Here is a 13,059-nt window from a genome sequence, read left to right on the forward strand (position 1 = left end):
TCCCATAGTAAGAACACCTTATTTGTAGAGAATGTTTAATACCATCGGTATATCTTATTCCTGTGCCCAACTATGCTGGGGCCCAATCAGGACTGTAAAACTGGCATAGCATTGAATATGGTTAAATCATGGACAAATCAAGAGAGTCTACTACAGATATAAGGCAAACTAGGATTTACTGATGTTTTAGGGCTTTCCAATGACACTGCCCTTTGGGGAGTGGGAACTGTCATTTAACGCAGTAAATGTAGTACCTGGAAATCAAAGTCAGAAGTCATTCTGTCCAGTAGTACAAACCCTTAGTGTCCCTACAGGAAATTACCTTTTATGGCCAAGTGCACAAGCACAACATGACTAACGCTCCCCTTCTAGAGGGCCAAAATATAAGGACCGGTTTTATTTTATATTGATGTTGGACAGCTTGAGGGCCATTGCTTTACTTTAATTGATGTTGGCCATCTTGATCCTGCCTGCATACAATTAAGAATGTCCTAATAACAAACAGTTTAAAGGGACAGTCAACACCAAACAAAACATGATCCCATTTTTTGTAACCCCAAACGAACATCTGCCTGCACCACATCCCTTTGGTGTTACCTATTTCCTTGTCCTATTAATCCTCCACGATACATGAGTTGATCGGATTGAAATACGGCCGCCTAACTCCCCCCACCGTTACGTATCTACCTTCTCTATAAAATTATCCGCCAATCACAAAGCAATCCTCGGTCAGAGTTTTAAAACTCGTTCATGCACTTTTGCGCATGCACGATTGCATAGGAACAACACTTGATATGCATTAGTACTTTGAGCAATCAAATTTGCCCACTGCTCCATGACCAAGGCATTTCATGTCAGTTGTTAAAAAATGTGCATGCGCGATGACGTATGATGAGCGTCATCATACCTACATGAACGAGCCTGAAATGGCATAGAGATGGGAAAGAAGGATGAGGGGGAGGAGTTAGGCGGCCATATTTAGAGATGAATAACGCATATATCGTGAATGAATACGAGGACAAGAAAATAGGTCATACAGAATGGATGCGGTGCAGGCAGATGTTCGTTTATGGGATCATGTTTTGTCGGGTGTTGACTGTCCCTTTAAATAATGTCCAGTATATTAGTCCCCTTTAGAGATATGTATAAACCCAACACTCTGGTCCTAGCGCCCTGGAGGTGTAAACTCATAACCATCCAGACTGCCAGCAAGTTAAACTTTATTTCACTGAACAGAACTGACTGTCAGTTACAGCTATGAAATTTCACTGTGTGAACCAAGGGAGAAACAACCCTGCAACTGCTACCAGTTTGTCACAACAAAGCCACTCCAGTCAAGTCTGTGACTTACTTCAGTGGGTGCAAGGGTTAAAACAACACGCTATAGTCTGAACTAGACCCAGAGTATGCCCCAAACTCCCCTTTTAATGCCAACCACACAAGTTTATCAACACCACCACAACCATCAGGTTTCACATGGGGGAATAGATTAAATAAAAGATAAAAAACAGTGGCAGCTGGCACCCATATATGTCTTGGGGACTCTAAACCAGGATGCTTGTGGCTCCCTGGTATCTGGGTTTGTTGAGCCCTGTACTAGAGCATTCACATTTTCAATATAGCTGGTGGTTTCAACATGCAAATGCAGCTATTTCTAAATGTAGCCACCAATCAGCAAGCCTTATCCAAGGTGCTGAACCAAAAATGGGCTGGCTCCTAAGCTTACATTCCTGCCTTTTCAAATAAAGATACCAAGAGAACGAAAGAAAATTTGATAATAGGAGTAAATTAGAAAGTTGCTTAAAATTCCATGCTCCATTTGAATCATGAAAGAAAAAAAATTGTTTCATATCCTTTAAATGACAAAATAACAGTTTTTTTTTATAAACCATAATGCCAGTAAAACAGCTCACAGGGAACACATTAAAGCAGAGAAAATGTTACAGCACAATGTACCTTCAACTCTAATTAACAGCCCTGTCTTACCCCAACCCCCCCCCCCTCCCAACTATTACTGTCTTTTAGTTCCAATTTACAGTATATCCTACATGCCAGGGAATAAATAGCATGAAACCAAAAGTATGACTTGCCTCCCACTATGTGGCATTTATTCCCATTATCTCACTTTAATGGAGTATGCTGCAATGCCAATGCTGAAATCCAGTAACAGTCATGCATTTTTTTGCTTTTCAGTACATAGCACTCAATAAAAATCATTCTACTTCATCAGTGAGTATCGCCCAACTATGCAAATAAAACTACATTTACAAAAAGATTGAGGAGCAAGCCATACACTTTAAGGTGCCAGAAAAAGAAATGTATATGCAGGCATTGACAAATATCTTTATATTCTACTTTGCATTTTTTTTGTGCATGTGTTGAGACATTTTGACAGGCAGCCGTACTTTCCTGCTTTGCATGACGCCAAACTTAGAGGAAGATTTATCAAACAGTGAATGGCTGTAGCAATGTCTCCTTAGATCTCTAGCAGGTTAAAATCACATTGGACTAATGTGACTGCAGTGATTGACAAGCCATGGTCTGATGCAATTTGTTTCATGAGATTAGTGGGGTGACTGCTTGTGTAATGATACATTTAAGACAGTGAATGCCTTGAAATCTTGAACGGACAGGTTCCCTGTATGCGAACATTGACCACCTGGACAGAAAAGATAAAGCTGAACCTTAGTCCTAATAATGACACTGGCTTTCATTGATCTCCATTTAATCCCTATGGATGTAACCTTTTTCGAATTACTATAAAGGGATATTAAACGCATTTTTTTTCTTTCATGATTCAGATACAGCATGCAATTGTAAGCAACTTTCTCATTTACTGATATTAACAATTTTTCTTCATTCTCTTACTATCTTTATTTGAAAAAGCAGGAATGTAAGCTTAAGAGCAGTCACATTTTTGGTTCAGAACCTGGATAATGATTGTTGAATGGTGGCTAAATGTAGCCACCAATCAGCAAGCACTATCCAGGGTGCTGAACAACAAATGCGCCAGCTCTTAAGCGTTACATTCCTGCTTTTTCAAATAAAGATAGCAAGAGAATGAAAAACAATTGATAATAGGAGTAAATAAGAAAATTACTTAAAATTGCATGATCTATCTGAATCATGAAATAAACAAAATTGGGTTTAGGATCCCTTTAATCCAGGCTATCACAAATATTAAACACGTCTAAAATGTTGCCCCTGCCTCTTAATCTTTAGATTTTAATATATGAATCTACTCATCAATATTTTGGTATACAATACATAACATGTCATCCAATTTCAATATACTGCCTCTTACAAGCTTTCCTGACTTTAGTAACACTGAGTACAATTCCATCTAAATAATAAATTGATATGTTGTAAAGTGTAAGTCTCCATCCAATTACACAGATGTTACTGAATGTCACTCATAAAAGTATATTGCCCGGAGTTAAAACATCCAAGTCTGTGATCTCCCATCCTTATGAATGAAACATATTATTCCCATAGTATCCCGCCTTCCTTGACACCGCAGCCCTCCCCCATCCCGGTCACTGACCCGACCCCGCCCCACCTCCGCTCCAATACCTTACAAGCCGAGAAGACCCCGAGCTTTTCTAGCTTCTTGGCGCGAGGTAGCGCGCGGACCTGCGCCTTTCTCTGGCTGGCTCTTTGTTGCTGACTTAGCCCAGGCCTTGCCGGATCGCTGCTACTTGTGGACGTGCTCCCTCCGGCTGCCGGGGCCCCAACCTGGCCCACCGGCGGAGTCTGCACATTTCCCCTGGACTGAGAGGCCTGCACTAACTCCGCCATAGCAACGAGGTCCGTCTGTTCACTGTTACTTAGATCGATAAAGCTGCAACAGTGAAGAGACGATGGTATTGCGCAGGCGCATAGATTATGGGAGTTGTAGTTTACGGCGTTTCTCTAATATGAACTATTTACTGAATCCCAAGAGGATTTACATGATTTGATCGTTGAATATTAAAACTATATGTTCTATGGATTAATATTGGTTCTGAAATCTGTATTTTGCTATTTACAAAGTTACAAATCACTGCTCTTAGGCTTTATTACCACAAATACATCAGTCATTGCTGCTTGCAATACTCACGTATATCACTGTACACACTGTTGGATTTTTTTTTTAAATATAAGTTTCATAGTTACCAACATTTAAAAAAAAAATCGATGGACACTTTGCAGCTATCAATTACCTGCATGAAAATGTTACCACACCCCCTGCCCTAAAGTTCTGCCCACTTGATCAAATCTGCATAATTTAGCCCCGCCTATGTATTTTTAAAGGACTAGTAAATACAGTAGATTTGCATGATAAAATGACAATGCAATAGCACTTAGTCTGAACTTCAAATGAGTAGTAGATTTTTTTCTGACAAATTTCAGTTATGTCTATTTCCACTCCTGTATCTTGTGGCAGCCATTAGCCCATCACAAATGCATATAGTATATTCTGGGAATTCTTGCACATGCTCAGTAGTAGGCGGTGACTCAAAAAGTGTAGATATAAAAAGACTGTATGCATTTTGTTAATGGAAGTAAATTGGAAATTGCACGCTCTATCTGAATTATTAAAGTTTAATTTGGACTTGAGTGTCATTTTAATTGCAACATTCTTAAAGTCTGAAATGTACCATCACTTTAAATGTGCAGTCACCAGTCAGTTGTGTGCCTGCTATTTTTTTTTCTCATCTGCAATAATCATTTTGTAGTTCAATGACTACTTAATTAGAGGAAATTTCCAGCACTGACTTTATATATTTTATGTTAAAGTGATACTAAACCCAAATGTTTTTTTCATGTTTCAAATAGTGCATGCGATTTTAAGCAACTAATTTACTCCTATTATCAATTTTTTTTTACGTTCTCTTGCTATCTTTATTTGAAAAAGAAGGCATCTAAGCTAAGGAGCCAGCCAATTGTTGGTTCAGACCGATGGACAGCACTTGTTTATTGGTGGGTGCATTTAGCCACCAATCAGCAAGCACAACCCAGGTTGTGAACCAAAAGTGGTCTGGTTTCTAAACTTACATTCTTGCTTTTCAAATAAAGATAGCAAGAGAATTAAGAAAAAATTATAAAAGGAGTAAATTAGAATGTTGCTTTCAATTGCATGCTCTATCTGAATCATGAAATAAAACATTTGGGTTCAGTGTCCCTTTAAAGGCTTTATTTAAAAAAAAAAATATATATATATATATATATATATATATAAAGTAAAAAGACATGAGCACACATATTATAATAATGTTACAATTCAGAATAAATTTACTTTTTGTTCTCTTCTGACTTTTTTAAATGTTAAAGGGACACTGTACCCAAACATTTTATTTCGTGATTCAGATTGAGCATGAAATTTTAAGTAAATTTCGAATTTACTCCTATTATCAAATTTTCTTCATTCTCTTGGTATCTTTATTTGAAATCCAAGAATGTAAGCTTAGATGCCGGCCCGTTTTTGGTGGATAACCTGGGTTGTCCTTGCTGATTGGTGGATAAATTCATCCACCAATAAAAAAGTGCTGTCCAGAGTACTGAAACCAAAAAAAAGCTTAGATGCCTTCTTTTTCAAATAATGATAGCAAGAAAATGAAGAAAAATTGATAATAGGAGTAAATTAGAAAGTTGCTTAAAATTACATGCTCTTTCTGAATTACAAAATAAAAAATTTGGGTTCAGTGTCCCTTTAAATGTGTACACATTTATTTATGACAATCCTGGCACTGCAGGTTATATAAATGTAGCAAATAAAACAAATCAAGTTTAAATTCTAGGCAATAAATTGGGAAAACAAATTTGTCCTGCAGCATCCACTGCAAATGCTAATACAAAATGAGGCTTTATGCCCATTTTTCACATCTTTTTTTCACGTAAACACTACATTATTAACATTTATTTTTATATATTTTTTTATTATACTCGACTTTTATTTATATATATATATATATATATATATAAAAAAATTTTGTATTTATTGGTTTTGTTCCATTTCATTTTTATATTTATGTTTATTTTTTAGCCATATCCATTTTTGTGTATGACGAATTATGTGATTGAACGTGGGACAATAGTTTAATAGCTTAGAACTATTACGTGATCAAGTTATTGTTGGTCATTACACATTTAGCAAATTATAGATTTTATGACTGTCTCTTCTATTATGGCTAATAATCTCTGTCTGCACACTCTAGCATGGAATAAGCGTCCGGTTATGAGATGGGTTACAATTGAGTCTAAGAGGCCTATGTATCAAAGGTCTTCCGGACCTGATCCAACAGTGCGGATCAGGTCCGCAAGACCTTGCTGAATGCGGAAAGCAATACGTTCTCCGTATTCAGCATTGCACCACCAGCTCACCAACGCCGCCCCCTGCAGACTCGTGGCCAATTGGCCACCAGCAGGGAGGTGTCAATTAACCTGATCGTACTCGATCGGGTTGAATTGTGGCAATTCCTGTCCGCCTGCTCAGAGCAGGCGGACAGGGTTATGGAGCAGCGGTCTGTAGACCGCTGCTTAATATCTGCTGTTTCTGGCGAGTCTGAAGACTCGCCAGAAACACGGGCCCACAAGTTCCATTCGGAGCTTGATAAATGGGCCTCTTTATCTTAGGACCGTTAACAAGACCAATATAGCATTTTCCTTTATTTTCTATTGTTTTACGATCCAAATATAATTAATATAGTTCCTAAATCTATCATCACACATAAAATACAAATGACAAACGTGTATTTTACAAAATAAGACTTTAGTAATATACTCTCCTGAACATTTTGGCCACCATTTGTAACCTGCCAAAAAACTCTTTTGACACTTATATTGCTATATAATTTTGTATAATTTTCTCTTTTTATTTTATATTATGTTATATTGTCTAATAATGTCATTATGTGGAGCCATGGTGACCTATGTGGGTGTTGGGTTTTTAGGCTTATTTTGGATTGGTTAGGAGTTCTTTTAAATTAGCAGCAGTTTGTATTTGAAATATAGCCTGATGAAACGTGTTGCTATATGCATACTTGTTATAAATTTTTAAATAAATGGTTTTAACCCTTGCTGCTTTTTACTCCTTTACCATTGGGGGGCTTTTTTGGATTGGAATTGCCACTTGGCAATCCCTCGTATCTCCCTAACCTTTCACCTTATTGGAACTTGATTTGAATCCATTGGGAAGACTAGTCACGCCCAGAAGTGGATTCTGTGCTGCCGCTGAGTGTGCCGTTGTGTGTGGCTACCTGTCAGCTCTATCGGAGTGGATCCTGTGCTGCCGCTGTGTGTGGCGACCGCTCATTTGCTTCCTAAGCGTATCTTGTGTTGCCACTGTGTGCGACCACCCTCCTATGGACCCTGCTGCAACCTACGAGTGCTGTTGAGAGCAAGTCTGTCGGGCGACTTTGAGGACCCGGCCTGCCTGTATTGCACTTCATTGTGCTTTTCCCCATGTGAGTAGGCTTAATTACTTTGTTCATATATTTCTTTCCTTGCCGGTCTACCCTATGATGCGTTTTCTTTTCCTTTTATCGTTATACAAAAGGAAAAGTAATTATATCTAGCTGTGTTAATTCATTAGCTCACCAATACAAATGTAACAAGCATGCAAGATAGTGTGCGAGTTACTAGAATGGCTAAATTTAAAGAAACAGAGGCACCTCCACAGCTTGCAATTAAAAATCTTCTTTTATTTTCCAATTTTTTAAACAGCAGATGACATATACTGTTATTAGTACAGCTCAGGTCGGAAAGACTTGGGTGATTCCCAGTGACCCACTGACGCGTTTCGGCTCGCTGGCCGTAATCGTACTGTGGTCAGTTAGCCTATATCGGCTCCTTTTTAAATATGTAGGCTTGTGCCCATTGGATAAAACCAACACCTGGGAATTAACCCATGACTTCCCAATATTACAGAAATATTTTCGTTCTCTGAACAGCCTTGTTATTCTTTGTTTTCTTCATAGGACATAGTTATGTTACCAATTATTTTTCCTTCTACACAGTTTTAGATACTTGTAGTATACATTAATCCGTAATACTAGTTAGCATACTGGATTAAATGAAATATCTACTATAACAAAAGGCTGAGACAATCATAAGTGATACCATATACATGTAATCAAAACAATTTGTCATGTTGAAGGTAATTCATCATATTGAGAGTAACCTGAGCATTTATTTTCCTCTTCAGTACTAGCAAGTATCATACCTTAATTAGTTCACTGTGCATATGACACATTGAATATTAACGCTTTATCATCTCTGGATACACAGACCGAGGACTATTGCCAAAAATTAATCAGGTCATATTCCGAATTGAGTCCCTGTAGCATCCTAGTCCTCAGCCTGTGCATCCAGAAAATCTCTCTCTTTGCTAAAATTGACTCCCTATCACCTCCCCTTGTGCCTCTCTTTGCATTATCTATTATATTCCATCTTAATGTCTTACTACTTTTATTGTGATGATTTTTAAAATGAAGCACAAGTGGAGTAGTCAGTTTGCCTAATTTAATGTTAGATAGGTGCTCTCTAATCCTATACCTTACTTCTCTTGTCGTGAATCCAGTGTACTGTACCTCACATTCAATACATGTTAGAAGGTATATGGAATAAGTGGCTCTGCAATTGGTGCAACCTTTAAATTCAAAAATCTCTCCTGTCACACTGCTTCTGAACCCCTGTCTAGGGTCCAGTTTTTCACATGCTTTGCAATGTAAATTGCTGCACCTAAACACCCCTGTATGTTCTAACCATGAACTCCTTCTTTGGAATTCTGGTTTTAATTGTGTAGGAGCTATCCTGTTTCCTATGGATAATCCTTTTCTAAATGCGAATCTACAGTTTCTGGTGTTGATCTCCTCTAGACCATCATCTGCTTTTAGCATTAGTAGATTATTTTTTTTATGATCTGACAAATCTGTTCATATTGATTACTATACTGTGTGACAAAGGTTACTATTTTGTCCTCCTCTATTTTATTCCTTATAGACCCATCTCTGTAATTTAAGAAATTTGACCTATCCTGGTCATCAATGTCTTTCCTTATTGAGTCTATGTCCTTTTGTTTGTATCCTCTTGATCTCAATCTTTTTATGAGGTCTTCAGCTTGTTTGAGATAATTCTCTTTATCTGTACAGTTTCTCTTTAGTCGTATGTATTGACCTCTTATTACTGATTTGAAAACCCTTTGCGGGTGATTACTATGGGCATGCAGAATAGTATTGCCCGATATGGGTTTTCTGTATATTCCCACATCAATCTTTCCCAAATTTCCCCCCTTGAGGGTGACATCCAAATAATTTATGCTCTTATTTCCCAACTCAAAGGTAAATTTGATTCCCCCATTATTTGTATTTAGCCTTTCCACAAACCTCTCTAGAATGGCTAAACAAGCTTTAATACACAAAGGGTTAAATGCTGACGTCACTGCCTGACCGTGCAATTGCGAGTTCTCACTCAGTAGATTACTAGATTCTAAAGTGGTGGAGAGACACAGTCATCGTGCTAGCTGAGCTGCCTGCTACTAATTTTGCCGGGACATTTAAATGGCGGGGACTGGGTCCGAAATTCCGGGACTGTCCCGGCAAAAAGGGACAGTTGGCAACTATGAAGTTTTATAACGATGGACAATTGCTTGGCAATTGTGGTTATATTGCTTCTTCGTGATTCAATGTGTATTTTTTTCCACAACAACTTTATAAAAAGGGGCGGCCACAATTAAATTTTTTGCTTCTGAGCCAAATCGTGCATGAGATGGTTTTTAGTTGTTTACCTCTCATTGCATTTCATAGTAACATAGTAGATGAGGTTGGGGAAAAAAAAGACCGAAGTCCATCGAGTTCAACCTATACAAATCTAATATACTTATAAAAAAGCTCCAGTTGAGTTTAAATTCCATTTAACGCAAGCAATCATATCCATGAATTCTGTTTCTAGCCAGAAATGTATCCAAACCATTTTTAAATGTAGGTAAGGTATTGTCATTCACTACCTCCTTTGGTAATGAGTTCCACAATTTTATTGCTATTACAGTGAAAAAATATTTCCGTTGGATGAGATTAAATCTCCTTTCCTTCAGCCTTAAATTGTGGCCTCTTTCCACAAACAATTTTCTTGGAATTAACAGAGCTTTTGCGATCTCTGTATATGGGCCTTGAATATATTTATATAAAGTAATCATGTCACCTCTCAAGCGCCTTTTTTTTCTTCTAGAGAAAACAGACCCAGTTTGGCTAGCCTCTCCTCATAGCTTAAATTCTCCATTCCCCTTATTAGCTTTGTGGCCCTTCTCTGAACTTTTTCAAGGTCTGCAATGTCTTTTTTTTTTTTTAGATTGGTGCCCAGAACTGCACTCCATACTCAAAGCGAGGTCTTACCAGGGATTTATATAATGAGATAGAATTATGCTTTCCTCCCTTGAATTAATGCCTCTTTTAATACATGCTAGTATCTTATTAGCCTTAGAAGTTGCTGCTCTGCATTGTGCACCTATCTTTAGCTTATCTATTACTACTCCCAAATCCCTTTCCTTCTCTGTTTGGCTAAGTCTAGTCCTATTTAAATAATACATTGCCTGCTTATTTTTACTTCAAAAATATAAAACCTTACATTTTCCCGTATTAAATCTCATTTTTCATTTACCTGCCCATACTTCTAATTTTTGCAGATCCATGTGTAAAGCAATTTCATCCTGCACTGACCTAATGACCTTACACAACTTAAAGTCATCTGCAAAAATAGAGATGTTGCTAATTAATCCTTACTCCAAGTCATTAATAAATATATTAAAAAGAACAGGGCTCAGTACTAATCACTGGGGGACTCCACTGATTAACTTTGTCCAAACTGAGTATTATCCATTTACTATTTCCACATACCTTTTTAAATCTTTTGTATGATGTACCCACTTAAAATGTATATAATATTTAGGAGACCAAGCATCCTTTTTGGAAATTTAGTTTGCACAAGTATAATATTACAAAATGCAACCATATCAAATGCATTTTTTTTATCTGTGCATTTGGGGGTTTCAGATACCTCAGAATGCGGAAGAAGGTCATTCATGCTGTTCGGCTATTTTCAAGACCAAATTTATTATTGTGAAACTGTATCACACTTTGATCTGAAGTTGCACAGATCTTAAGGGATATGAGATCCAAAACATTTATTTTGTTATTCGGACCAAAAAAGTAAAAAAAAAAAAAAAAAAAAGTTTCCAATTTACTTTGGTTAAAAAAAATAAATAAAAAAATGCTTTGTTGCCATGATATTCTGTGTTGAAGAGATACTTAGGTAGGTGTCTGGCTCAATACATGGCAGGAAATAGTGCTACCATCTAGTGCTCTTGGATATAGATAACATTCTTGCAAAACTGCTGCCATATAGTGCTTCAGAAATGGGCAGGCTAAGCATACTAAGCTAAGCTTTTCATCAAAAGATACCAGGAGAATGAAGACACTTGAAAATAGAGGTAAATTAGAAAGTCATTTAAACTTGTGTACTAGGTATACAATATCATTTATTATTATATCAGCAGTAATCTCCAGTAAAATGTTGAACTTATCTTAGCAGTTGCCAACCAATAAAATTTATATACATAACAATTTAACAAATGAATATTTATTCCTAAATTCTTGATTAGTTTAATTTATATACACATTGAATTAGATTTATGTAGAAACTAGATTATGAATCAATTATACACACTTATTCTGTTACAATATTCTATACAACAGATCATAAAACATATATCTCTAACTTTACTCACAATGAATCACATTAATATACCCCAAATGAGGATCCCAGAACAGTCTATAATTATCCTGCTTAGTCCACTCCAATATCAGAATATGAACTATTATCTTAACAATGCTTAATTTATAACTACCAGAGATTTAACCACAATAACCAATTTATGTACAGTTCTGAAAGAGTTCACAATAATGACTGACTTTAAAAATCTGGAGTGCAAAATCCTATCTAGCAAATATAAATATGACTGGTTCTAATTTACACAGGACTATGGATATAAACTTCAAACACCAAATATGCTAACTATAACTTTAGAACACTTTGTTTAAAACATTAAAAATATAGAGCAACCGCATACATTGCCCAATAAACCAATTTGAAAGTTTCATCTTCTTCAGATTAATCAAGTTCACCTCATATGAGAGGTATTGCAATTATGGCTAAAGAAAGGTTAGCACAAATTTTGCTTATAGAGACTGTGTTCCAAAAGTAGCCAGCTTTTAGTCCAAATTCCAGCAAAAGACAAAAAAGCCCCTTTCTTTCCTCTTGAGATTTTATCAAGTGATAAGCCCACCTCTGTTTTGTAAGCATTGGTGAATATTCAGATACGCACCACGGTGCTTGTCTCTCTATTGGCCCTCGGAGCTGAAGATTTAATTGGCTTACTGGGAGTGCCTCCCTGAGCAGCCAAATATCTTTTGGTTGCAATACCATTTTTGAACTATAGGTGGCAGCAGACAACCAGAAATGCAGTCTCACCATCAACACTGCTAACAGTCTAGTATCTAACCTTTAAAATGTTTATTAAATATACTTTCATTTCCAGTATCAGCAAGCAATGTGTCCAATATGTATGGGACCATATAATACTATTTACCCTGAGTATTTTCGTACTAAACATGAGTATATTACTTCTAATATTTTAGAAGATGTGTTTAAAAGTCACATTTCTATTGTTATCCCATATTAATATAAATACAGTATGTTAAACATTTTACATGTGTGGATATTTATTTAACACAGCAGACGCTATCTGAAATAGTTTATTTAGGCATTCCTATGTTAGTATCTACTAGTCATATCTGGAATCCAGTTTGTATTTCAGGTGTCTGGAAAATAAAAAGAATGTTATTAATTTTGAAATAAATTGTACATTTTAAATTGACTATATAGCTACTTATTAAATTCAGCAAATACTTATCTAATATGTTACTGGTAGGCATTTCTTCTCAGATCCTCAAATACACATTTATACAATACTGAGATATCCCTTATCTGAAAATTAGACATATGTTATACTTTAAAATGAATTTC

At 36.5% G+C, this 13,059-nt stretch overlaps 1 protein-coding gene across 2 annotated transcripts in view; it reads right to left on the reverse strand.

The window, feature by feature from the left end:
* The window catches only part of KAT2A (lysine acetyltransferase 2A), a 129,375-nt gene extending 125,538 nt beyond the window's left edge, over positions 1-3,837 (reverse strand). Inside the window, exon 1 of one of the 2 annotated variants that reach the window (XM_053699002.1) lies at positions 3,574-3,837. In XM_053699002.1, the coding sequence (XP_053554977.1) occupies positions 3,574-3,798 (225 nt within the window). In that variant the 5' untranslated portion in view covers positions 3,799-3,837. The remainder of the gene's footprint in view (positions 1-3,573) is intronic. The other variant, XM_053698993.1, reaches the window with a different exon arrangement.
* Positions 3,838-13,059: the final 9,222 nt, after the last annotated feature.

This window comes from Bombina bombina, chromosome 1 (assembly GCF_027579735.1).
Source record: "Bombina bombina isolate aBomBom1 chromosome 1, aBomBom1.pri, whole genome shotgun sequence".
In the NCBI taxonomy this organism is placed as follows: domain Eukaryota; kingdom Metazoa; phylum Chordata; class Amphibia; order Anura; family Bombinatoridae; genus Bombina; species Bombina bombina.